The sequence below is a fragment of the Parastagonospora nodorum genome, assembly GCF_000146915.1.
Source record: "Parastagonospora nodorum SN15 chromosome Unknown scaffold_15, whole genome shotgun sequence".
In the NCBI taxonomy this organism is placed as follows: domain Eukaryota; kingdom Fungi; phylum Ascomycota; class Dothideomycetes; order Pleosporales; family Phaeosphaeriaceae; genus Parastagonospora; species Parastagonospora nodorum.
Window position 1 is genome coordinate 465 of NW_001884563.1, and position 24,572 is coordinate 25,036.

General features: G+C 52.3%; 14 protein-coding genes across 14 annotated transcripts; 5 read left to right on the forward strand and 9 right to left on the reverse strand.

Moving 5' to 3' along the window:
* Nucleotides 1–580: 580 nt before the first annotated feature.
* On the reverse strand, nucleotides 581–2,058 carry SNOG_09446 (hypothetical protein; the record flags this gene model as incomplete). The annotated part of the gene is made up of 2 exons (XM_001799687.1): nucleotides 581–1,481; nucleotides 1,781–2,058. The coding sequence occupies 2 exons, from the start codon at nucleotides 2,056–2,058 to the stop codon at nucleotides 581–583; spliced, it is 1,179 nt and encodes a 392-aa protein (XP_001799739.1).
* Nucleotides 2,059–2,289: 231 nt separating this feature from the next.
* On the reverse strand, nucleotides 2,290–3,645 carry SNOG_09447 (hypothetical protein; the record flags this gene model as incomplete). Its single annotated transcript, XM_001799688.1, has 1 exon — nucleotides 2,290–3,645. One exon carries the CDS (start codon nucleotides 3,643–3,645, stop codon nucleotides 2,290–2,292), a length of 1,356 nt encoding a protein of 451 aa, XP_001799740.1.
* Nucleotides 3,646–5,030: 1,385 nt separating this feature from the next.
* Nucleotides 5,031–5,328, reverse strand: SNOG_09448 (hypothetical protein; the record flags this gene model as incomplete). Its single annotated transcript, XM_001799689.1, has 2 exons — nucleotides 5,031–5,130; nucleotides 5,291–5,328. 2 exons carry the CDS (start codon nucleotides 5,326–5,328, stop codon nucleotides 5,031–5,033), a joined length of 138 nt encoding a protein of 45 aa, XP_001799741.1.
* On the forward strand, nucleotides 5,242–7,047 carry SNOG_09449 (hypothetical protein; the record flags this gene model as incomplete). The annotated part of the gene is given in 5 exon segments (XM_001799690.1): nucleotides 5,242–5,513; nucleotides 5,563–6,076; nucleotides 6,634–6,759; nucleotides 6,778–6,886; nucleotides 6,983–7,047. 5 exon segments carry the CDS (start codon nucleotides 5,242–5,244, stop codon nucleotides 7,045–7,047), a joined length of 1,086 nt encoding a protein of 361 aa, XP_001799742.1.
* Nucleotides 6,573–7,954, reverse strand: SNOG_09450 (hypothetical protein; the record flags this gene model as incomplete). The annotated part of the gene is made up of 5 exons (XM_001799691.1): nucleotides 6,573–6,897; nucleotides 6,953–7,048; nucleotides 7,102–7,552; nucleotides 7,604–7,660; nucleotides 7,744–7,954. 5 exons carry the CDS (start codon nucleotides 7,952–7,954, stop codon nucleotides 6,573–6,575), a joined length of 1,140 nt encoding a protein of 379 aa, XP_001799743.1.
* A 586-nt stretch (nucleotides 7,955–8,540) lies between these two features.
* Nucleotides 8,541–10,219, forward strand: SNOG_09451 (hypothetical protein; the record flags this gene model as incomplete). The annotated part of the gene is made up of 4 exons (XM_001799692.1): nucleotides 8,541–8,675; nucleotides 8,728–8,829; nucleotides 8,884–9,991; nucleotides 10,053–10,219. Exons 1-4 carry the CDS (start codon nucleotides 8,568–8,570, stop codon nucleotides 10,217–10,219), a joined length of 1,485 nt encoding a protein of 494 aa, XP_001799744.1. The 5' UTR covers nucleotides 8,541–8,567.
* A 708-nt stretch (nucleotides 10,220–10,927) lies between these two features.
* On the forward strand, nucleotides 10,928–11,528 carry SNOG_09452 (hypothetical protein). Its single transcript, XM_001799693.1, has one exon. The coding sequence runs from the start codon at nucleotides 11,069–11,071 to the stop codon at nucleotides 11,462–11,464; it is 396 nt and encodes a 131-aa protein (XP_001799745.1). The 5' UTR covers nucleotides 10,928–11,068; the 3' UTR covers nucleotides 11,465–11,528.
* Nucleotides 11,529–12,159: 631 nt separating this feature from the next.
* SNOG_09453 (hypothetical protein) lies at nucleotides 12,160–13,800 on the forward strand (the record flags this gene model as incomplete). Its single annotated transcript, XM_001799694.1, has 1 exon — nucleotides 12,160–13,800. The coding sequence occupies one exon, from the start codon at nucleotides 12,160–12,162 to the stop codon at nucleotides 13,798–13,800; it is 1,641 nt and encodes a 546-aa protein (XP_001799746.1).
* A 181-nt stretch (nucleotides 13,801–13,981) lies between these two features.
* SNOG_09454 (hypothetical protein) lies at nucleotides 13,982–14,251 on the reverse strand (the record flags this gene model as incomplete). The annotated part of the gene is made up of 2 exons (XM_001799695.1): nucleotides 13,982–14,091; nucleotides 14,128–14,251. 2 exons carry the CDS (start codon nucleotides 14,249–14,251, stop codon nucleotides 13,982–13,984), a joined length of 234 nt encoding a protein of 77 aa, XP_001799747.1.
* Nucleotides 14,252–14,766: 515 nt separating this feature from the next.
* On the reverse strand, nucleotides 14,767–14,927 carry SNOG_09455 (hypothetical protein; the record flags this gene model as incomplete). The annotated part of the gene is made up of 2 exons (XM_001799696.1): nucleotides 14,767–14,829; nucleotides 14,850–14,927. The coding sequence occupies 2 exons, from the start codon at nucleotides 14,925–14,927 to the stop codon at nucleotides 14,767–14,769; spliced, it is 141 nt and encodes a 46-aa protein (XP_001799748.1).
* A 119-nt stretch (nucleotides 14,928–15,046) lies between these two features.
* Nucleotides 15,047–16,108, reverse strand: SNOG_09456 (hypothetical protein; the record flags this gene model as incomplete). Its single annotated transcript, XM_001799697.1, has 2 exons — nucleotides 15,047–15,959; nucleotides 16,014–16,108. The coding sequence occupies 2 exons, from the start codon at nucleotides 16,106–16,108 to the stop codon at nucleotides 15,047–15,049; spliced, it is 1,008 nt and encodes a 335-aa protein (XP_001799749.1).
* Nucleotides 16,109–16,371: 263 nt separating this feature from the next.
* SNOG_09457 (hypothetical protein) lies at nucleotides 16,372–17,970 on the reverse strand (the record flags this gene model as incomplete). Its single annotated transcript, XM_001799698.1, has 1 exon — nucleotides 16,372–17,970. One exon carries the CDS (start codon nucleotides 17,968–17,970, stop codon nucleotides 16,372–16,374), a length of 1,599 nt encoding a protein of 532 aa, XP_001799750.1.
* An 809-nt stretch (nucleotides 17,971–18,779) lies between these two features.
* On the reverse strand, nucleotides 18,780–20,625 carry SNOG_09458 (hypothetical protein; the record flags this gene model as incomplete). Its single annotated transcript, XM_001799699.1, has 4 exons — nucleotides 20,435–20,625; nucleotides 19,820–20,305; nucleotides 19,042–19,771; nucleotides 18,780–18,988 (listed from the first exon to the last, which is right to left on the reverse strand). The coding sequence occupies exons 1-4, from the start codon at nucleotides 20,522–20,524 to the stop codon at nucleotides 18,780–18,782; spliced, it is 1,515 nt and encodes a 504-aa protein (XP_001799751.1). The 5' UTR covers nucleotides 20,525–20,625.
* Nucleotides 20,626–20,927: 302 nt separating this feature from the next.
* SNOG_09459 (hypothetical protein) lies at nucleotides 20,928–24,565 on the forward strand (the record flags this gene model as incomplete). The annotated part of the gene is made up of 2 exons (XM_001799700.1): nucleotides 20,928–22,914; nucleotides 22,959–24,565. 2 exons carry the CDS (start codon nucleotides 20,928–20,930, stop codon nucleotides 24,563–24,565), a joined length of 3,594 nt encoding a protein of 1,197 aa, XP_001799752.1.
* Nucleotides 24,566–24,572: the final 7 nt, after the last annotated feature.

Sequence of the window (24,572 nt, forward strand, 5' to 3'; positions counted from 1 at the left end):
AATTCTAAATAGTATAATTAATAGCGCTAACTCTACTATATCTTTAGCTAAAGTTATATTAAATTTAGCTCTTACGCAGAGTATAAATCAGCCTAACTACTACCGAAGGGCGTAATGACGAGCTCATCAATTCCAGCTACTAACTCGTCTGACCGTCGTACGTTGTCGATGTCGGTGAAGCGAATGCAAAGGAAGTGCAGAGCCGCTGGCAGTACTCTGGTGCACTCATCCATCCACCAGTATACCTTACACATCATTGCCTCTCTCCGGCCTATCTGTAAAGTGACTCGAGAAATGGAACAGAAGCAGTCGCACTCATCTTCTTTGTGTATTGCCATAATACCCAAGATCCGTCTTTTTCCAGTGATGAAGGAATTTCGGATCTGACTTGTTATCGACAGGCCCTGCCAGTTCACCTGCGCATCTAAACTTTGAACACACAGTCTGGTGTCTGCTACACTTGGATCAGCCTCACCCTTGATTTTCAGCCACGACCAACTTGGTATGTTTAGTCTTTTCACTGCATCTTGGTCGATTGCGCATTGTCTGTTAACGGGAATCTGCCACATGAGGCCCCTCCCTAGATCTCTCCGCCACAATCCAGCCACAGCCTCGTCGGCAAGGACACCCCAAAGAATTCGGTGATTCCTGCCAACGCTGCAAGCTTGTCGCCCCCGTTTGTTAGTTGCCGCAACGAGTACGATTTCATCGTCGTTTGCCAACTTTCGTAAAGCATGTCTTTTGACTGCTCTCCATTTCGTGCGACAGCGCCAAGTGAAGGAATATCGAGAGATGTACCAGCCATATCTGTGACGGAATCCAGGCTATCTTCGGACTCATAGAGTGAGGTGCAATGCCAGTACATTTGGTCTTCGGCGAAAAGAATGATTCTTCGACTAAGAACAATTTCCTGCAGCGTCCAAGCATGTGTGTTGAGGACTGCTTCTCTTAAATATTTTCGGCTTTTTAGTGGAGGACGCAAGTACATCTCATGGGCTCGATGTGTGATGTGCGTGCCGATGATGCGCTGTTCGTCGATGGAAATGCGCAGAGTTGGGCAGTGGTCGCGGAAACAACCGCATGTTCCATTCATGCCCCATACGGCTGCTATAGTGCAAGTGGCGCCAGAGTAAACGGAAGCCATGCGAGCGGCTTCGTATTCCCAATCAGACGGCGAGTCTTGAATTATACACAGCGAGTCTATCCAGATAAACTCAATTCCGAATTCTTTTGTGGTGACAATGGCGTCTTGAAACGTCTTCGGCATTGATTCGAGGGGAATGCTGGCCTTGTGCGCTTCTATATTGCCTGTCGTAGTGGTGATAGGCTGATGGTGTCCCCAGCAGTGGAAAAGGGCAACGTACTTGACTCTCGTGTCTGGTGGTAAGCACACGAGGTGAAGAGTGTCATCTGAGATTTGGATGAGACGCGTAGGACAGGAGTAATTCGCGTTCGCTTCAATCTCATTGCATCGTACGTGGCTGGCGAGGCAGTTAGAGAGCCAGGCCTTCGGAACATTAAGACGCGAAATCGACGAGACGCCTGGTGCAAGATTTGGCCACGCACGTGGGTGGGCTTGTTTTGCGAAGTCCAAAAGATTGTTAGTTCAATGTCCTTCTATGTTCCCAATATCAGTACCTGTCAGTAGGGTACAGAATCTGGCTGTTCGAGGCGCCCCTTCTCCAAGCGTTATGTCAATCCGTCCTGCCTCCCCAAGTCTTCACCAAATATCAGCAACTTCTGTCCATGAAAAGCGGTTCTTTGACCAGAATCAACCTACCGAGTTCTTGGGTACAAAACTGCTCGTAGCGACCAAGCATTCTCCCCGTCTTTCCATTTCAGCCCACTAAGCTCAAGATTGCAGATCGCATAATCGCACAACCCGCAATCCTCGGAATATGTCTTCGCACGCTTGCGAGAAAGGCGATCACGCTCCGGATAAAGTATGTCGTCCACTTGCGCCGTGGGTCTATCCAGCTCAGAGGTAATTAATTGTTGGCAAAACGAGCATAGTGGCGGAGAGAAGAGCAGCTTGCGCTCTACTAGTACCAATGCCATTTTATGCTAATAACGCACAAAATAGTCAATGTTAAGGTAGATAAGAGAGTGAAAGGAAAGGCTGAAGATGAATTTAAGGCTTAAGAGTAAGCTTATCTTATCAGCACGTGATGCACACTCTATATATTGTTCGCTAATAGGCCTCCTCTTCAGTCCATCTACTCTCTACTCTCTAGATGTTATTAGCTACTTGCTATGCACCTACGTTATTAAAATCTTAGTTTAAACTATCTAAAGTTTCGATCTGCTATCGTTGAGAAGCAGCTCTTTTCTTAGGTCTACTCTCTTGCTTCCGCTTTTTCCAAACTCCAGCCCGCCCCCAGTTATTCTCTCAGCTTCGGTCTTCCATTTCCACGCGCGATCCCTCTCTTCGCCGCAGCTTTCGCCTTGGAGCACTTTCGCTACATACTTCCCTGCGACGGGCAGGAACTTGTATGAATGAAAGCTTCCACCCGTCGCAATAGTCACGTTGTCGAGAGACTCGTGCGGATGGCGGCACAGAAGCCAGTCTTCAGTCGGCGTGACGGCATCGAAGCAGATGCGCCATCGCGAGGGAGTGTGGGTGGACGTGAAATGCGGCATTGCTTTGCGCATCACTTCTGCGCTCTCCTTCTTCAACCCTTCAGGTACATGCGCCTGGACCATGCGAGGTGGGACGGTGATCTTCTTTCCCGAGCGTGTCGTGGTTGAATGAACGACCTCAGTTTGTAAGTCGTTGATCTTCAGAGTGCGCTTCAGCTGGCTCGGCGGGATGATGTCCACCTGCCCGCCAATGACTACGACAGGCATCTTGGAGTCCATGATGCTCTGCGTTTCCGACTCGCTAAGGGTGTAATACGCGGACAACCGTCCTACCGCGGTGATCTGACGCTCGATGCAATCCTGCTCTGGGAGCTGTAAAGCGTCTTCGATGGGCGAGAGCAACGCGCTTGTCCAGGCGCCCATTGCAAGAACAATCTTGTCGGCGGTGTACGCCTCTCCAGATGATGTGCGCACGCCCGTCACTCGACCTTGGGAGGTATCTAGAGTGAGTTCCGTTACTTCGCAAGTCACGCGCTGTACGCCTTTGTCGGTCGCAACTCTGAGAAAGCTCATCGTCGCGCGTTCCGCATCACACCAGCCAGCTTCGGGGTTGAAATATCCCTTGCCCATCTCAGCACCACTGCAAAGATCCTTGAGAACATCGTACTTCGTCAACTCATCCACGCTGACGTCCCTGGTATAATCTCCGCCTCTTTCCAGGAACGTCTTGCGCACCTTGTCGCCAAAGTCTCCCTCTTTCTTGTCGAGGACGGTCCATCCCGTTTTATGGAAGTGGCCTTGGACCGCCATGTTCCAAAACCATGGATGTATGGCTTCGTTGGCAAGGTTGCAGTACATTGGCGACTCATAGTCTGTACGTATGATGCGATTCGTGTCAATGGCCGCAGCCTGCTTCTCAGCAAGTGGTGCCATCGGCTCCCAGCGATCTATGATCGTGATGCGCGATGGATCCTTGTACTGGTGGCTCAAATGATACGCCGTGGAAGTGCCGAAGGTGCCAGCACCAACAATCAGCACAGTTGGTTCGTCGTTGCTCGGTGCCATCTTGTAGAGGTCAGACGGTATTGTTGATGACAAGGAAGGTAGATTTCACTTCAGTACCATCGTTGCACGCTGTTTCTGGACGATAGTACTAATGAGGACTGGGCCCCGCACGCTGGTGCGGATCCGAAACTTCTGGCGCTTGGCCGACGTGATGGCGGCAACCGGTGGCGAGCGCGGAACACAACTTAAGCCTGTACCAATGTAACAAAATAGTGCTCGCTCGCATAGGTCGTGTATGTGATCCCCACACGACACAAAGGAGTCTACCCAACTCCAAGCTTAGGCATCACGCAACCGTTGTCCCACAACGGTCGCAGTCGATTTTTGAGCCGGCCACCACGTCGCAAGACCCTCTCTCTGCTGGTCTTTAATTATAGAGGAACGTAATTCGCTCGTACGGAACAACAGCCGCGTGTGTCTTCCACAAAGCTTTTGTATATAGTCGTTGAGCTTAATGAATCAGTTCCGGAGAGCCTAGCTCCTGGTGCAAGGATACATGTAAAGTGAGTTAACACTGCACGTATAGTCGTAAATGGTAGTGTTCTAGTAGCATCTATTCTCTACATCTGCGGAAGGTAATCAGTGCGACTATCCGAAATATACTCAGAAAATAAAATGTAGGGTAGTAATAACATCTAGCGGTTCGACAATGAGCGCTCCGCATTTCATCTCGTATGATGACCACAGCAAGCAGAGAAAACCTCTCGCTTAATGTGCAGCTTCAATAGCTGCAATCTTGGAGGAAGTTCTAAGAGGACTTTGCTCTGGTCTGTCGTACATTTGCTCGGTTCTCTCGGCACCGCTTTTGCTCTTGTCGCGAAGTCTTTCATCTAGCAAAGTTGGATATCCTGAACATGCGACGCGCGTATCAATGCATTCAAGACATTCGGGTTTCCTCTTGTCACACACAATAGAGAACGCGTCAGTCTAAGGGCGCAGATGTACTCCGTTGTGATAAAACTACCTTGTTTCGCCGCTCGCGACAAAGCGGACACGCTGCTGAATGCTATCCTGAGCCTTGCATTATGCACTTTTGAGCTCGAGCGGTGCAGTTACGTGTGTCGCTGAAGACTACCGCTTTCGTCGCATGTACAAATCACGTACTGCACGTTTGTATGGCTACAATTCTAGGTCCACGACGAGATCAGGATAATTTTGCCCGTCAGGAGATCTGCCTAAGATCCGCAAGATCTAAATTTCGTGGCTTAGCATTGCTTATGTTGGATCCTGACAAGGCATGATTGGGTGGAGAGAGACTTAAGCCTCTATAGCGCAAAACGAGCGGATGAATCAGCGTCCGCTGACTAGGTATAGTAAGCCTCAATGCATGCTTGCGCCCAGGTGTGGGCTAGTCAACGGGGCAGTATGCAGATGACATGACGACCTCAAGCGCTAGTGTTCTGGTTACCACTTCCGGACATGTAGTCATCTTTGGCAAGCGTGAATTGTTGTATTGTCGAGCGGAAGACTTTCGAGGTCGAGGTGCTGTGCATGTATAAAGTCTCACAACGGAGCCATGAATAAACCCAGCGAACTATACACTCTCAGCGCTGCCCAAGACAGAACCGAAATTTCACTGTCGACCAAAACTACGAAATGCATGCCAGTGACGTCGTCGCAGCTATTGAGCTTGCTTTCTACATACCTACCGCCATTTTGACTGTCGCTGTCTGCTCGCGCCATGGCTTCTATCGGAGCAGCGGGTGGATTTACACGCTGATCCTTTGCATCGTGCGCATTGCCGGTGCAATTTGTCAATTTCGATCCCGCCACGACCATTCGGAGAACATGACTGAAGCCAAGATCACCATTGATTCCGTCGGGCTGTCGCCATTACTTCTCGCAACGCTAGGATTATTGAGTCGATTGTACGTATTCAGAATGTTCTTATTATCTCCAAGCTTACTGGCGGCATAGTGTCGATTTCATAAATGCCAAAACTATTTCGACATTCACGATCAGACATTTTCGGCTTCTTCAACTGCTCATCACTCTTGGCCTCATCCTCAGTATTGTTGGAGGCACAAGTGGAACCATCGAGCCCGGCGGTGCCGTGCAGGTTGCAGCGACGAGCAAGGTCGGCATCGTCTTATACATCGTCGCATTTGTCGTCATGCTTTTCGTCTATTCTGTCTCAATTCGCAGCACATCTGTCATCGCGAAGCAAGAACGCCGAATCCCCGCCGCCATCGTTTTCGCGCTTCCACTCATTCTGGTGCGGCTCATCTACGCCGCATGTGCGGTCTTCTTGCATAACCATCTTTTCAACATCATAACGGGTAGCATGGCCGTGCAGGTTAGTATGGCAATCATTGAGGAATTTCTTGTGTCGGCCATATACGTTGCCGTTGGATTCCTGGTTACGAGCGTTGATCCGAGTGCCCAGGGACCGATTGCAGGAAGAGAATGGAAGATGAAAGGTAGCAAGGGCGTAAGACGGACTAGGAGAACGTAAATGTACGTGATGTTGCAGCATAAAACCCGTGTTGGGGCGATCTGGTGTTGAGCTTGCCCAAATGCAAGAGGCGCGGTTTTCGACCCGCCATTGCTGGCCCTAACATAAATCCCTTGCATCCAATCTACAACACCAAGTTATTCGTATTTGAGTTTTCATGTGTCGAGGTGTAAAGGAAAGTCTGGCGTGACATAGCCTAGCACGCATCCGATGACGTCACTTGCTCGGCCGATTTGGGGCTCCAACTTCAAAAGCGCTGCATCTCATTTCTCTCCAACGGCCACTCTAACAGCATCACAAATCATTCTCGATGATATCAGTCCGCACACCGCATACATCGGTCTTTGTTATGTGTATTGCAAGAGCAAAGACCTAACCCAATCCAATGAGGCTAATCATGTACTGCTATTTCGACAATCCCGGTCACTAGTCCCAGCAGGCCTGCAGGCGATTACATATATGCGCTTCTCTCTCATACCATGCTCTGCGAGCTCGTCGACTTCTTTGACATGCCGTCGCTTTCAGAATCGTAGCTGCCATCCCTCAGGATCTCCGTCGAGTGGAACGTTGGTTCGACCTTCGCTGGCGGCGGTAGCGGGGTCGTCGGTACGGTAGCGACAAAAGATGGCTTCTCCTGCGAAGTCTGCCTGGACGATGAAGTGCGGGATCTAATATAGGAGAAGACTGCTGACGACTTGAGTCTAGACCAGATGGTCGTCTTGGTGAAGATATTGAGCCAAAACGCTGACATGGCCGGCGCACAGCTCACTGCTATCGTGCCGTATAGTTCGATGACACTATTGACTTGCATTAGCGATATGTCAATAGATTGTAGCACCGAGAAAGATTTACGTTACTATCTCAAGCAGAGTCGCGTTCCAGGTCGAATCGATTTCCTTGAAGATCAAGACCCTCAGCCAGAGCGATACTACGCTCATGACAACTAGGCTGTAGCGAGAAAGTCAGTAAATTCACGTTACATGCGGCAGGTGGTAGCTCACATGACACCAGTGCCAAATACGAGCCCCAGGGTGATTTTCTTGATGGGCGAGACTCGCAGTCTCATCAGAACTGGGAATGGCAGCACCAAGATCACCAAGTCGGCGATGCAAGAGAAGACGCCCACGACTACGTGTATCCATGTCGATTTTGCACAACGCGCAAAAACGCCCGGTCCCCACATCTCTCCCATCTTTGGAAGACAGTAGACCCCGGCAGCCACAATGTTCAGACTGTAGAATATAGCCATGCATACGATGCCTATCCAAGATGTGCGTCGCAGCCAAACCACGCTTCCAAAGATCCTGATATACAGGGCTAGGATAGCTGCTTTGGAGGCCCAGAGTGTGGGTGCGATGACAAACATGATTGCTGTTTGCCTTTGCATGACCGGGATGGTGAAGGTCGACATTGGAAGGTCCCAAGTGTGCCTCGCAAGGCCATTGTTCGAATCTACCTTCTGTAAGTACCTAACGGCGCCGACGTATCTGTGGTTTGACTAACTAATCAGATTCAGGACCCAGTAGGCAATGCCTCCAGCGAATGCGAAAACCGCAAGGTCTGTCATACACATGGTTAGCACAAGTTGCATATTCCATATTCAAAGGGGCTGGTATGGTCGCGAAATCGCATTGAGCACTTACAGTCGTCAAGTCGAAGCTTCTTGGAGAGCTTCAAGTTCGTACCAAGCCTAAATGCGAGAAAAATGCCACCAATAATGACAAGTGCAACCCCAGTTCCCAGTGCGCTGTGAACAAGTGTTGGTGGGGTTTCGAAGTTAGGTGGCGCACCCGAAGGATTGACTCCAAGGGGGATCTTGGTCAAGTCTGGCATCTCCATTTGCTGCGGAGCCATCTTTGTGTTAAAGCGGTATACTGATAAAGCGACAAAAATGATATTGAGAAGAGCGAGCTGCTGACTTCATACGGATGTCGAATGTCGAGCAACCTCTCAAATAAGGCATTCGGTCATCGGTGTACTATACAGCAGCATGTCTCGCAATGGATCACCATTATGCCTATCTTACCAAGGATTGTGGTCCGCAGCATGCTCCACAAGCCAATGTCGGACCGAGCTTCTGCCTAGCTTGATTCTTGATCCCCGATGCATACACGATCACGTGCATTATGATTGGTCGCAAAGTTCACAATGCTGTCGATCACCAGCGCTAGCCCTGGTCCCACAATAACCACGTTATCCCGCTGCACGGCAAGTCTGCCTCGCGTGTTCGGAGAACGATAAAACTTGGCGAGATGAAGATGTGACATGAATGTCGAAGTGGGTTCCTGTTTGAGGCGCGGCAAATGAATCATGACGGAGCATCTATGACATTATAAGCCATAGCCGCATCGTTAGTGGCAACTATCGCAAGCAGCAGCGAAGGATTGAACAAGTCCCAAACGTTGTGTCTTCCCCCTTCAATCTCTTGTTTCCCACACTGGCTGTTGAAGTTCTCTGTCTCATCAACATGCTGTCGCTCATTCTCCAGAGCCAAGAAGCTCTCTTGACACTGATCTTGGGCAGCTCTTTGCTCTCATGCTCAGTATTGCTCTCTTTCGTCAAGAAGCATGGCTTCGTGAGTCCGACCACATCTGTACATCCCGCCACGCTAACGTTAGTTGTTCTAGACATCAGCTCTACTGTACCCGTTCCGACAACTCAAACAATGGCTGAATGCCTATCTCTTCATCATCGACGCTCCGAGAATCATTCAAGACGGCTATGACAAGGTATGAGAATCTTCAGTTCAGCTTCACCATAAACTATTCCTAACCAAAATGCAGTCGCATGGCAAAGTCTTTGTTGTTGACAGCCCTGACGTTCGCTACCACCTGGTCACAAACCCGAAGCTGATCGATGAGATCGATCGCGCTCCCAATGATGTCCTATCGCTTCAAGCAGCTGCAAAAGTTTTGCTGCGACCCGAACACTCGATGCACAACTTCAGTTGGTTTGAGAAGAGAGGTGTGGATAGCGCACCTCTGCCTAAGACCGTACGAACCCTGCTCCGCAACGAACTGCCATTCATTCTGCCCAAGACCCGCGTTGCCAACTCTCAGATCATGGACGAAATGCTTGGCGGGACCGGAAAGCGACCGCATATCTCCAAGGTCGTGCGCGAATGCGTCGCACAGACAAACGCCATTGCGTTCTTCGGCGAAGAACTTGCCAACGACAGAGACTTCATGATTGCAGCCGAGGATTTCATCGACAAGACGGTCTACATTGCCGAAGCCGCACGGCTTCTCCCAGGTTTTGTCGGTACTGCTGTCGTTAAGTTCCTCGAATCCCACTTCTCTTCTCAACACATCATCTTCAACGCACTCGAGCCTGTCGCTCAGCGTAGAATTGATGAGCAGGAGCTGGCCAGACAGGGACAGATCGTACCGGAGCACAAAGACTGCATCCAATACATCATGGAGCAGACAATGGATTCGAAGCCATCGCAATGCGAGATAACCGGACCCTGGGCTGCCGGACGTATTGTACACGAGTTGATGGCGCTCTGGTTTGGCGCGGTTCACACCATGGCCATGGCTACAACTTTTGCCATCCGAGATGTTTGCATGCACCCCGAATACCTCCAAGCACTTCGCGCTGAGATCGAAAGTCCTGCATACCTCAAGTGGGAAGCTACCGGCACTGGCATGCCTCTTCTTGATAGTTTTCTCAAAGAGTCCGCGCGCCTGAACCCCCTCGACAACGTGAGCACACGGCGCAAAGCACTCAAACCATTCACAATGTCCAATGGTACGCGCGTCGAAACTGGAGAATGGCTTGCCACACCACTTGCAGCGATGCTCAAAGACTCGGCGAACTGGTCTGAACCAAACGAATTTCATGGCTTCCGACACGTCGCGCCTGCACATCTCGCATCCTTAGCTCGGCTGGGTCCGTCAACATCTCAGCTAAACCAAAACTATTCTAACTCACCCGAAACACCGCGCAAAAGAAGAGCTCAAAACCCACTACACCGTCTCCAAGTCCTGGTTCCAGATTTTCCCCAAATCATGCAAACCACCTCAAGGAATGCTGCTTCCACTCATCTACCCCAACAAAACTGCCTGGGTCGCTTTCTTCATCATGAACGCCGCGGAAGTACAGTTGGAGAACGTGTAATGTGCCGAGGAGTGATTTGCCGATTGTGCTTGCGCCGCGCGGTGGGGCCAAGTAAGCGGTGGAAGAAGAGTGTTCGGGCGCGCAGGAGGTGGCAGTTGACGGTGTTTGATATCCATGGGTGGACTTGTGCTTTCGTTTGTTCTCAATGCTTACATACCATTAATCGCAACTGCATTACATGAGTTTTGTCGCAGTCCGTCTCCACGATTTCACACCACTGACGTGTCACGAATGCTCTTGACATGAATCAACATGACCATTGCCACAAGTTTACTTCTACTCTCGCGTCCCAATTGGATTGCCATGATGACTACACATGCAGGTAGACGGTAGCGAACCATCAAGTCGGTGTAGTGGTAGCGCGGGGTCCGCTTATGATAGTCCCCGAGCTACAGCTGATCTGCGCCGGAGGGCTCACTCCGGCGCTAAATTTAGCCCCTGCTGGACGGGTGGCTGGGAACCTTGGGCCACACTCGTGACCACGTGGACTGACATCGAAAACAATCTCCATCTATTTTCGGGAATTGAGACAAGATATCGGGAATCTTTGACTCGTTGAGTTTGTACATCATTCGCGACAGGGTTGCAGCTGCATCGTGAAGCGGGGTTCCTTCTTGGCGGATGTGCTGCGACTCAACTGCGCCGCAGAGCCTTGATTGACGCCCGCGGAAAGCCTAATCGCTGCATCGCTGCTTTTCCTTCCTTTCTCTTCAAACATCAAAGCGAGTAACTTTACACTCCTCTCGACTCGCCATCGCGACTTACGGTTCAACTTCCCCGACTACGATTGGGATAGAGCAATTCGTCTCTCGTCAAAATATCAGATCAATTGTACATCGACTCGACATCATGTTTGAGCACTTCGCCCTACGTCACATCCCTCCTCTCCTCCTCGCCAGCATCTGGACAGTGGGTGGACTCATGTCCTTCACACACGGCCCCGAAGAAGCCATACGCACTTATGGCCTTTCGGATAAAATCGCATCCTCAAAAGCCGCTTGGCCACTGATCAGAATCGAGGGATCGCGCGTCACCACCATTGGCCTGGCAATCTGGGGCATTTACTTGGGTGGCCATCTCGAGGCCATGGACACGCTGCTGTCGTGCATTGGTTGGATGGCTATCATTGACGGCTATGTGTGTTCAAAAGATGGAGCACCTGGTTCGGCGAAGATGAGGGGGATCTATCAGGGTGTTGTTGCGACTTGGGGATTGCTGGGCATGACCTCTGGAAAGTACTTTTAGGCAATGCGCGATAATCCTGGTGCAAGAAAGAACAATTCATCTCAATAGCATTGGCTATCTATTCGCATAAGTTTCTACGTAACTTGGACATATGTCAATCGTCGAACATGACATCACCAGCAGTGCACACCCTAGTTAATCGCCAGGAACACAATCATCTCCCTATGCATATCTCGGTACTCTTTCCCCCGATATGGTATTCACTCGATACTTCTTTTCAAATTTATGGGGGCGGAAATTATCGCTAAGATATACAAGCATTGTCGGTCTCCCAATTACCCCACACCCGGTCGGTCCCCGAAGTGTCGACCTATGGACAATGTGATTGGATCGGAGCGCACCACCACCAAGAGCTCTAACACATCGGTAGATACTTGAGTCAGTGGAATGCTTGGTAGACTAAACTTGAGCACAAGATCCACCCACTGTTGCTCGTGTGGATGGCGATCGCTGCACGCCAAGATCTGACAGCGGAAAGATCCACATGGTTTGCAGTTGTTAGGTTGAGTGGATGATGATGAGGTACACGCTTGAAAGGATGTGCTTAATAAAGATGAACTTGCGGCGATTGCCGCTTCTCTGGCCCCATCGTTATCTCGAGCCATCGTTCGACAGACCGTTGAACGGTTGAGGACGACTTCCCTCTTATTATCCATCCGTCGTCTTTCTCAACTACCTCAGCTTCCACCCTCATCATGGCGTCAAAACTTGAGAACACTACCGTGGATAGCACTGGGAAAGAGGAAGAAGCGACCGTCATCTCCATTCACTCATCCGAGAGTGAGAAAAACCAGGACGATCAAGAAACACAGCCCTTCAAGCACACGTGGAAACTATGGTGCATCTTCTCAGTCCTGTGTCTCTTTTCTTTCCTATCCGCCCTCGATGGTACCATCATCACAACCTCTCTTCCCACCATCACTGGTGCAATCGGCGGCAGTAGTGACGGTCTCTACGTCTGGATAGCACAGTGCTTCATCTTCTCATCAACAGCACCTCAACCGCTGTATGGGCAGATTGCCAACATCTTTGGACGCCGCAACCCATTTCTTTTCGCCATTGCTTTGTTCGCTCTGGGAAGTGGCATCGCTGGCGGTGCGACAAGCCCAGCCATGTTGATCAGTGGTCGAACAGTGCAGGGTACTGGTGCGGCCGGCCTGTATGTCCTTTCTGACATCCTCATCTGTGATCTGGTTCCTCCGCGGTACCGTGGCCCATATCTCACTGCCGTTTTGTCCACCGCTGGCATCGGATCAACCATTGGCCCTGTCGTCGGCGGCGCAATGGCTCAAGAAAACTGGCGCTGGATCTTCTATCTGAATATCCCCATCTCCGTATTCGGCTTTATCATCATGATCCTTTTGCTCAAAGTCAACCACGTCCAGAGCGCATCCTGGGCTCAAGCACTCGCGAAGATCGACTATCTCGGAGCACTCATCTTCATCCCATCATGCATCGCCATCTTCTACGCTCTCATCACCGGCGGCGTCCAACACCCTTGGTCTTCATGGCGCGTGATCCTCCCGCTTGTTCTCGGCATCGTAGGCTGGGCAGTCTACCATGTCCAACAAGCACACTGCGCCAATCCCAGTACGCCACCGCATCTCTTTACAAATCGCACATCAGCGACTGGCTTTGCGCTCGTCTTCCTAAGCTCTCTCGCCATGTACACAATCTCGTTTTTCCTCCCAATATACTTTCAAGCGGTAAAGCTCCTCTCGCCCCTGACATCCGGTGTGTACTACCTTCCATTCGCACTCGCCATCATGCCATTCGCTGGTGGATCGGGGTGGGCGCTGAGTAAATGGGGAAAATACATTCCGCTGCATTACGCCGGAACAGCGCTCGTGGCAATCGGCGCAGGTCTGTTTGCGACGCTTGACGAAAACTCGAGCCGTGCTGCGTACATTGGATTTCAAATCATTCCGAGCGCGGGTATTGCGATGATCTACACTGCGACGCTACCGAGTACGCTTGCGCCGCTTGATGAGAAGGACGTTGCGACTGCGACTGCGACTTACTCATTCGTGCGATCCTTTGGTTTTGTTTGGGGTGTTACGATGGGCGGTATTGTGTTCAACGGGCAAGTTAATGCGCGGTTACACTTGGTACAGGATGCGTCGCTGCGAGACTCACTGCGTGATGGTGCAGCATATGCTTTTGCGGCCGGCCGAAGTAGTTTGAGCAGTATGATCGACCCTTCAAGCCAGTTGCAGGTTACTCATGTCTACGCTAAAGCTTTGCGGGTGGTTTGGCTGGTGGTCATGGCGGTTGGATTGTTATCATTTGTGCTGGTGCCTGCGGAGAGATCAATAAGAGCTGAAGAAGGAGAATAACACGGAATTCGGGATGAAGGAGAAGAAGAGTGGAAAAGGATCTGTTGTGTAAACCATAGCTGGTCGTAATTGACACGAGCTTCTTGTTATACCTTGCTCAGTATGACAACACCTGCATCACGTCACGTAATGACAAATCCGACATGATCAAGCAATCTGATTTTCAAGCTTCTCCGCCACTTCAATCCCAGGCATCGCAATGTTCATACGGCCCCTTTACAAGTCGATCCCTTCGCCCAGCTTCCCCAACGTTGGCCTGGATTCCAGACAGCTCGTTGTCTTCAGGAAGTTCTGGAATATCAGGGCTATTCTGAGCCTTGTTTATACCTCTGTATTGCCATGTGAGCGTGGCTACGATAGCCATTCCAAGCGCAGCTAAAACAACCGCGACTGCAACAGATGCCACAAGATACGAAGGCGGAATACGGCCAGTGCCCGGTAGGTCCGCCATGATATGGGTCACTCGTAGAGGTAGATTCTGACGTGAAGCTGGTCTTGGAGTGTGTTGTTATATGTTTTATAGGTTCGGAACTGGATTTGCTGTGGAAATAGACTGTGGTGTGACCAACGGATCTTGCAGGGCAGTGTGTGCATGTCGGACTACCACTATTCGCCAACGTATTCGTAATGTCGGAGGAGATGGTGTAAGTTATAGCAGTAAACACTTTGATGGTGGTCCTGAAGTCTGGGTCCGTGGCCGCGAGCAAAGAAGGCTTCCGGTAGTGCTTCGCGTAGAACTTGGAAGAGCAGACTATACTGCTTGCCAATATTTCTGGCGATCCTGATAAATTACTGTGCGCTTCGCAAGATTAGCTCCTTATTTCTACGTCTGCTAAGTTCTAGGAAGCATACTCGAAAGTCGTCCTGTAACATCATTGATGAGGGATATAAATGAGAGCGGTTGTGGTTGGCATGAATTTCTTTTCTCGTTGAATTCCAAAAAGACTGGAAGAATACGGCCGTGCATCACATTGATCGAATGATATCGCAAAGCGTGTAGAGTGATATTGAGGTGTCGGCTTCCTCCCACTGCAACGTTGCTTGCGTACCTTGTGTACACCATAGGGAGGTAAACTTCCAGAATAGCTCATACCACCCATGCTCCCCTGTTCGTGTGCGAGTGACATGGTCGGCAGCTTGGTTCATCGTAACACAAAATTCGATATCACCGTAATCGCAACTGTCAGCAAGACACAACGTGTGACCCTCCTTCATGTGTTGTTGTTCTGCAAAGACACACGAGCTATCAGCCCCTCTGGACTACCCAGTTGTGCAGCATCTCCGCACTGACATTACTCCCGCCGCATACAACAATGACAACCCTGCTCTTCTCGTTCAGATGTGGCAATTGTTTCCGTAATCGACCATTGTAGCACAATGCCAGTGACACGCCACACGCCGGCTCCACCATGATTCTCTCGTCATCCGCAAATCTGGCACATCCTTCGATCGCATCCGTATCCTTCAATACCACGGACGTGACCGAGTCGGATTTTGCGTGTTCATATGCTCTTGCTGCGACGCGTCTTGCGCCTAGACTTGTCGCTATGCTGGTGATTGCGGGTAGTGTCGATAACTCGCCCTTCTCGAGCGACAAAGCCAAGGAATGCGCGCCTTCAGTCTCAACAGCGAGGACCTTTGTATCAGACCACCCAGCCTTACCAAGACCTTGCATGATACCTGAGAACAATCCACCTCCACCAACACTACAGATCAGCGCATCAAGCGGTCCATCGATCTGCTCCACCAGCTCTTCCACCAACGTAGCATTCCCATCCCAAACCTCTTGCGCATCAAACGGCGGGACATAAACGGGTTCTTCGCCCCTCTCTTTTGCTTCTTTCATAATCACCTCCCGTACGTGCGCATCAGCTTCTGCCCACGACTCGCCGATCTGAACGACGTCTGTGGCACCGGAAGCGCGAAGTTTGGAAATCATGTACGCCGTTGTGCTCATGGGTACGACGATTGTTGCTGCTGCGCCGAGCGAGACGGCGGCGCATACACATGCCAGACCAGCATTTCCGCCAGAAGAGATGTAGAAGTGGATTGTACTTCGGTTGGATGTTTTGGCGATGTGGGAGAGCAGAAAGTTGCCGACTCCACGTGATTTGAAGGAGCCGGATGGTTGCAAGTTATCCAGCTTGAGATAGATTTGACTGTAGAAACAGTTAATGACCTGATTCAGGTTTTTTTTATGAGAATGTGCATACCATCCAGCGTGTTTGGAAAGGATGGTCGAATGTATTAATGGTGTTTGCCGCCATGGCTTTGGAAAGTTCTTCTCAGGGTCATTCTGCGCCGCCATTTTGACTGACTTTTTGGAGGCTGGGAAGCTGGTGAGTACTTCACATCCACACTGATTCTCTCATTTAGGTCGTTGATGACTTCGTGTCTATATAGAGAATTGCGCGAAGCGTGGGGCGCAAAAGCGGGCTAGTAGCTCGCAGGGCGCGCCCCTCTTGCCTCGCTTCGTGTCGCTACTCCTTCGCACATACCTTGCTCTGTCAACGACATCAACCCAATTTCGCAACAAAATGCTCTAACATAGAATGTTCGAAAGATATTACATTACACCATAGCGAACTTGGTCAATTTGACACCGTAAAATGCGGAACGCTTCATCCACCGAATCAGTCCCACACGCCTGAATATGTCGACGTTCCCGTCGTCCCGCTGCAATGCAAGGCCCATGACCAACGCAGCATCGGGACCCAACCTCTCAGATATCAAATATGGAATTGGGATATAACTTTCTTCTGGCTCAGGACGTGCAGCTATGCACCACGCAGGTGTATCTGCAAGAAACTCTCCTCCGACGTCTGGGAAGAAAGCGCCTGACATGGAGCCATCGGACGTGTCGAGTACATTCCACTGGTGAACATTGTCCTCTTCTTCGTCTCGAAGCTTGAGTCTGACTTGTAACATTCGCCCACGAAACGCAAGCGATGCTCGGCGTATGGCTCCAAATCGGTCTACCCCGTTGAGCTCAATACTGGAACTTAGGAACTCCAGATCTGTAGACGCAAAATCCCTTCGGTCATCTTCCCACCGATCTCCCACGCCGTAATTCGTCAACATCTGGCTCTCATAGCTCATGGGTCCGTCGAGCGATAGGAACGAGAAGCTAGGAGCTCGATATGTCGTGGATCTTTGTGCATTGCTCGCGTCAGTCATCCGCCAAAGTAAGGCTTGCGGCAAGTGTTCAGTCCAGATGCCAGCCAGGTAATCGCTCGAGGGAAGTTTCTTCTGGAAGTTTTGAGCAAGACCACCCAGCGCTGGGAGTTTGTCGGAACCTTGGGTGAGGTGGCGCGACATGTAGTCTTCCATGAGTTCGTACCATCGGTCTCTCAATGCCACCGGACCATCTGGAAGTACGCCCTCTCCAAGAACGTTTCTCATTGACCAAGGGCGAAAATCGTCAAGGGGCTTGACCTGATGCCATGGTAGTTCACTTGATCCTTTCGCTTCTTTACATTCCCAGAGCACGAGATTTTGAGAGAAGAATATGTTTCTCGTTGACAGTTCTCGTTCCTGTAGAGTCCACGCTCGTCCACGTAGAGGATTTGGCCCATGCTCGCCGTGCCGATATGTGTCGTCACCGTATTCCTGATGCCATTTCATAATTTCTTTCTCGAACACGCGTATGCGATATGGACCGGAGTCGAAGTCGAAGAAACGGCGTTCGTGCGTTATCGCCCTGGGATTGGCCACGCGACAGCCCTGAGTACTGTCACTGGAGCTCAGGGCCGAGAGCGTGAATACCGCATTCCCGTACACCGCCGACATCTTGCCAGCCTCATGAAGCCAGTCATCTGGATCGTCCTGCACAATGCACAAGGAGTCAATCCACAAGTATCTCTCACCGAGATCTATTGTAAGCTTGACCGCATCTTTGAAAGTCAATGAAAGATCGTAAAAGGAGATGCGCCGCCTGTTGATCGCAAGATTGGCGGCTGTAGTAATCATCGGGCGCTTCGAAGGTGGTCCCCAGCAATGGCTCAAGGCCACATAGGAGCTGATAACATCATGGCCAGTAAGCGTCACTAGTTTGGTGTCTCTGGATCCGCGAACTGCTTGCACGTCAAGCAGACGTGTTGGCATAAAGCTTTTCTCGGGTTTCGAGCACCCTTGATGGTTTTTGACACAGTCTTGGATCCAGGTAGACATGATATTAACATCCCGACACGGCTGGCCGAGCCGCGCCTTTGGAAGGTGCTCTATCACATGTCAGTCACTTCCTGAACGATGGGAGGGAATTTGCAAACCCCAATCCCCTGGAATACGGAAGAAGTATGTATGTGATACGTCATGTCCATTAATGCTAATGACCAGCGCATGTTTAGTATCGAGGGTAGCTCGTCTCAAGTCCACGGGGATTTTACTTAGCCATGGGGAATTAGCCATCCACTTTACCTCAGCACCGTCCATCAGACAAGTACAGAAGGGACAGCCAGCGCGTGCATTCCTCTCAATTGAATCGATAGAAAGGTGGATTCTTTCCTTATGATCGGGCGCGGGAGAAAAGAAGTCATGGTCGATTGACTGACAAACCGCACAGAGAGACATGGTGTGTACACGTGCAACATCAAGCCAGAGTGAGGTTACTCAAAGGCACTCACAGCAGCAGTGGAAACGATTCGAGCTTGAACAATCGTGAGGGGTATCGGAGACGCCAAGACTTCCGGTGAAGGAGTGCATGCGCCGATAACGCGTAAGGGCATATATCACGAGCACCAGTAACTTTATAGAACAACGGATCTATTGCTACATATCTTCCAATGTCCGGAACGCCCAACTTTTTGATTCTCGATATAGCTTCCTCAGCGAATCTATGCCCATAACACAACATCATCATCGCCTCGCTATATCACCAGCCACATGGGAAAAACATTAGGGAGATCCGTCCTCCTTGCCTATCGTGACAAGTGGGATATCGCGCTATGCAGACGAAACGATTTTACATATAGGAAAGACGCTTAACCGACAGAGATGCACTTGATGTCAAAGATCAAGTCGGAGTTGGCTGGGATGTCCGGGGGCGCGCCCTTCTTGCCATATGCAAGCGCGGCGGGGATGGTGAGGCGGCGCTCTCCACCGGGAGTCATGCCAGCGACACCGACATCCCAGCCCTTGATGACTTGGCCGACGCCGAGCTTGAAGGCGAATGGCTTGCCCTTCTTGTTGGCTGTGCAGTGTTAGTAGGTATCCATTTCGACCACGTCAGATGAGGAGACTTACAGTCAAAGACCTTGCCGTTCTTCAGCTTGCCGATGTAGCGCATCTCGACGCGGTCGCCCTTCTTCGCGGCTTTGCCCTTGCCCTCCTTCTTGTCCTCGACTGTGACGCCGCTGACGACGCGCGGGCCTTTCGCGGCTTCCTTCTTCGCCTCGGCCTTGGGAGCCTCAACCTTAGTGAGCGGTGAGCCTGTGGGACCTAGCTCGAGGTTTTTGGCGAACTGTACCTTCTTCTTGTCGCTGCTAGGAGCGTCGGCCTTTTCGGCCTTCTTTGCGGGCTCAGCACCGGCAACGGCTTGGCCGTCGTTCTTCTTCAGCTTCTTGGCCTGCTTCTTGCTGACCTTCTCGTCGCCGTTGGCCTTGCTCATGAGGTCGTCGAGCGTGGCGTCGTCCTCTGACTCAGCCGGGCGCTTCTTGTTGGCCTTCTTGCTGGTAGCAACGAGCTTGGGCACCTCCTCCTCTTCGCTGTCGACCTCAGTGATGCGGGGGTCCTCGAGGTCGTCGAGCTCATCGGACTCATCCTCGTCCATGCCGTCAATCTCGAGCTCGTCCTCGTCAGAGCCGATGTCGTAGCCAAGCTGCTCGAGGCCATCGTCCTCGTCATCATCCTCGCTGTCTTCCTGCTCGGGGAGTATGATGTAGTTGCCGGTGACGTAGATGTCGTGGGTACCGTTGACGCAGAGGTAGACCTCTTCACCCTCACGGACGGTGATGTCAAGCGGCTGCTGGTAGTGCTGCAAGGTGTTAGATGGTATTTTGCAGAGTTTTCACAGCAATCTTACGTTCTCGGGGTTGAGCGTGCACAGGACAAACTCTTCGGGCTCCTCGTCGTCGTCGTCCTCATCCTCGTCCTCGTCGCTGATGTCGTCGTCGTCGGTAACCTTGGCCTTGCCCTTGGACTTGCCATTGACGCCGTTGGTCAGGCTGTTGTCGATCTCCATCTCGTCCTCGAGCTCCTGCTGCATCTTCTTGGTGAGAGCGGCCTTCTTGGCCTTCTTGGCCTTGACGGGGTCACTGGGGCCGCCGTTCTTCTCATTCTCGCTGTCGTCCTCTTCAGACGACTCGAGCTCCTCGGCGGGAAGTGCGCCAGCTTCACGGAGGCGGGCGGTGATGGCCTCAATGTCCTCTGGGTCGTAGTCGTCCTCGTCGTCCTCGTCGTCAAAGTCCGTGGGCACACGGATAAGCTTCAGAGTTGCGCGCAGGACTTGGTTCTCCTCATCGGTCTGGGCGGGCGCACTGGGGTCGAGAGCCGCCATGGTGATGCGGAACTACTCTGATCAGCAAAGCTCGGCATACGGCCAATGCGACAGAATTTGACGTCTCCGACATCGAGCATGTCAAAAAGAAAATTTCCGTCGCATTCTATGGCAGTTCAGATGGCAGATTCGGCTACTTACTGCAGCGGAAGGGTCGATCGAGGCAAGAATGGGAATACCGCCGGCTGGGACGCGGCGGCCCCAGACACCAGCAGCTACAGGGCCGGACATGGTGATGGTGGAGGAAAAGCTGGGTGCGACTTGATGCGCTTTTCTTTTGCTTTTGTGATTCGGGTGTCGACGGGTCTTGCCTATGCTGGGGATGTGGCACAAGCAGAATCAGTGGGAGGAGCTGGACTGAATGCGCAGGAACTTCGAGTTCTTGGGGACCAACAGCTCGAAAAAAAGATATGCACCTAAGCACTAGCGCGCCTGACCGCCTGGCAGAACCGGCAGACCCACCGCTTAGCGCGAACTTACGCGACCGCGACACGAGCCATTCACTCCCCGCCTCGCGAACACCGACCACGACGTGATGCCGCCGGGAAAACCTCAACACCCCCCCAAATCATGGTCGCGGCCCCGATGAGCGCACTCGATCCTCCCTGGCCACCGTTACCATCGCCACGCCACCATGGGCTCGCGCCTGGACAAGAACAGTGAAAGCGTGCGGAAGCGCATCGAGCAGCACACCTTCGAGAGTGAAGATGGCGACGAATACAAGGGCTCAGCGTTTGGCGGCTTCACCGACTACTTCAGACGGAAGAAGATCAAGCTGCAGAACCTCGATGCCGACATGCGCGAACAGGCCGGCGACAAGCCCCCCATCTTCAAGGGGATTGTGGCGCATGTCAACGGCTACACCCAGCCGTCGCTCAACGACCTGCACACGCTCATCGTCCAGTACGGCGGCGGCTTCATGCAGTATCTCGACGGCAAGACCACCGTGACACACATCATCGCAAGCAGCCTCACGCCGAAGAAGGTCGTCGAGTTCCGCAAGTACCGCATCGTCAAGCCGGCCTGGGTGGTGGACAGCATACAGGCAGGGAAGCTGCTACCGTGGAACGAGTACCGCGTGGTCGACGAGGGCGAGAAGCAGAATGTCTTGGCGTTCGACAAGGGCAAGGTGCTGAGCCAGGCCAACGTCAAGGCGAGGGGCTACCGCGACCAGACGGATGCAAGCTGGTACACTGGCCAGCTGAGGGCGAGCCAGGCCGGTCCGTCGAGTACGCCCACGCCAAGCGGACTCCCCCGTTCGCGCTTCTCGAAGCAACGACCGCCCACGCCTGATGATGACATTGATGATGACCTCCCTCCTTCGCACCAGCCGGAGAGCGGCCCTCTCCAGCAACAGCCCAGCAAAGAGAAGACCTCCACCGACTTGGTCACCCCGCCGAAGAGCAGTCCTACGATTGCGCCTCTCCACGACTCGTTCGAGGACAAGGAGCTGGACGAGGCACTTCATGATAGCCTCTATGATGGCCCCCCACCCGCTACCCAAAAACCACCGGCCGCCCCTCAAATAGCCCCCGGCGTCTTTGATGACCGTGTCATGGACTTTGTCGTCACAGCGAATAACGTAGCTCCCGATGGCCGGCTGCTTACTGCTGAAGAACACAATGCTATCCTACTCCGCGACCCCAAGATCCGCAAGTCGACGGTAGTTGATCCGAACTTTCTTGAGCAATACTACCGCGAATCCCGTCTGCATCATCTTTCCACATGGAAGGCCGATTTGAAGTCGCAGCTGCAAGCACTCGCCAGCGAAAAGACATCCAGTCAAAAAGCGAAACAGAAGCGCCAGCCTGGTGCGCGGCGATACATACTCCACGTCGATTTCGACAGCTTCTTCGCTGCCGTCAGCTTGAAGAAGCACCCGCAGTACAAAGACAAGCCTGCCGTGGTAGCGCATGGCCAGGGCAGTGGGTCCGAGATCGCCAGCTGCAACTATCCAGCCCGCAAGTTCGGTGTCAAGAACGGCATGTGGATGAAGAAGGCGCAAGAGCTGTGTCCTGACATCAAGATCTTGCCATACGACTTTCCAGCGTACGAAGAAGCCAGTAGAGCCTTCTACGACGCCATCCTGTCAACTGGTGGACTTGTCCAGAGTGTCAGCATTGACGAAGCCCTGGTCGACGTGTCAAACATGTGCATCGCCGTCGGTGGTGTTGATGGTCGTACCACGTCTGAAGGCAGCACCTACCGCGAGCAAGCCAAGGCCGACGATATTGCAAGGTCACTGCGACAAGAAGTCAAGGGGCGAACTGGATGCGACGTCTCAGTGGGTATCGGTGCCAATATTCTTCTGGCGAAAGTGGCACTGCGCAAAGCAAAGCCTGCTGGGCAACACCAAATCAAGCCTGAGGAGATACTTGACTTCATAGGCGAGCTCCAAGTTCAAGACTTGCCTGGTGTCGCGTGGTCGATCGGAGGCAAGCTCGAAGAGATCGGCGTCAAGTATGTAAAGGACATTCGCGAGTTGTCAAAGGAGCGGCTAGTCCAAGTGCTTGGTCCGAAGACTGGCGAGAAGCTGTGGGAGTACGCTCGTGGCATCGACAAGCAAGAAGTGGGCGAGCAGGTGGTGCGCAAATCTGTGTCTGCTGAAGTCAACTGGGGGCGTTCGTTTCGAAAACCAGGAGCAGGCCGACGAGTTCATCACTAGTCTATGTGGTGAGCTTCAGAAGCGTCTGCTCAAAGGAGAAGGTCAAAGGCAAGCAGTTCACGATGAAAGTCATGCGACGGTCGCCCGATGCGCCTCTAGACCCGCCGAAGCACCTTGGACATGGCAAGTGCGACACCCACAACAAGAGCTTGGTCCTTGGAGTGGCCACAAACTCAAAAGAGGTCTTGACCAAGGAAGCGCTCGGCATTTTGCGCGGCTTCGGCTTCACGCCCGGCGAGTTACGAGGCATTGGTATCCAGATGACCAAGCTTGAATCGATGAAGAGCGCGACAGACGGCAGTCTTGACGGATCTCAACGTCGACTTCAGTTCAAGTCCGGCAAAAAGGAACCCGTCAGCGCTTGCAAGGTACCACCGCCGGTTGTTGACGATGATCCCATCCAAGATGATCCAGAGACGCCCCGAAAGCCCAAGGCTGCAGTTGAAGAGGAACAGATAGCTTTCGGTGCTCCAGAGCTGAACCATTCCACCCCATCACGACGGCCACTGAACGTGATGGGTACTCAGTTCATCATGCCCACACAAGTCGACCCGAAAGTGCTTGCTGAGCTGCCTGAAGACATTCGGTCGAAGCTATTGCGCACACGTCAGACGTCGCCATCACCTGCATCGAGAGATGGTATCACAAGGACACCGACAAAGCCTCTACCGTTCTCAATGACTGCCTTGCCAGCACAGTCCCAGCTAGATCCCGAAATTCTCGCTGCTTTGCCGCCTGAAGTTCGTGCTGAAGTCCTCGCACAGTATGCTGCTGGCGCGACATCAGCTTCCCCATCCCGAAGACCTCGCCATGCCGACCAAACCCTACTCCCACAATCACCTCGCAAGAACAGAATCATCGGCATACCCGCCAAGAAAGCCATCGTTTCCGTCAAGCGCGGCCGAGGCCGTCCGCCCAAATCCGCCATGCTCGCCGCCGCCGCCCAAGCCACCTCCGTGAGCAAAAACGGCAAGACCCTGACGCAAGCAAACTTTATCTCCCGCCAGAATCCCGCGCGCGAAGCCGTGAGTCGCGAAACCTCCGTCGGTCCTTCCAACGCCGCTGACAACAGCGGTCCAGTCCCCGCGCCTAAGAAGCCCTCCGACACGGACGGCCTCGATCCGGACATCCTCGCCGCCCTGCCCGAAGACATTCGCCAAGAAGTCATCGCCGAACACAAGCGCAAGAAACTCCAAGCTTTTAGGCTCGCGGTAAATAAAGCCAAGCCGAAAGCTGCTCCGCATGTTCCGAGACCGGTTCAACGCATCAAGGTACCAAGGCCTCCGCGGCCGACGTTCACGACACAGAAATTGAGCGAGGAGCCGGACTTGAGGCGCGCGATGAAGGAGTGGATTAGGGAGTTTGCGGAGGAAGGGCCGTATAGAGAGGATGTAGGTGCGTTGGTCAAGTATTTGGGCAAAGTCGTAAGGGAGGAGAGGGATTTGAGTAAGGCGGTGGGCGTGATCAAGTGGTTGGTGTGGGTTGTTGATGATCTTGGGGAGGAGGGTGTAAGGGGGGAGAAGTGGGAGGAGGCGTTGCGCAGGGTTAAGGATGGGATTGTTGGGGCGGCGAGGGAGAGGGGGATGGGTGCTGTTTCGTTCGATTAGGGGTATG

What these genes read in the sequence shown, in the direction of transcription:
- SNOG_09452 (XM_001799693.1), top strand. Translation starts at nt 11,069, where the DNA reads ATGTTTGAGCACTTCGCCCTACGTCACATCCCTCCTCTCCTCCTCGCC.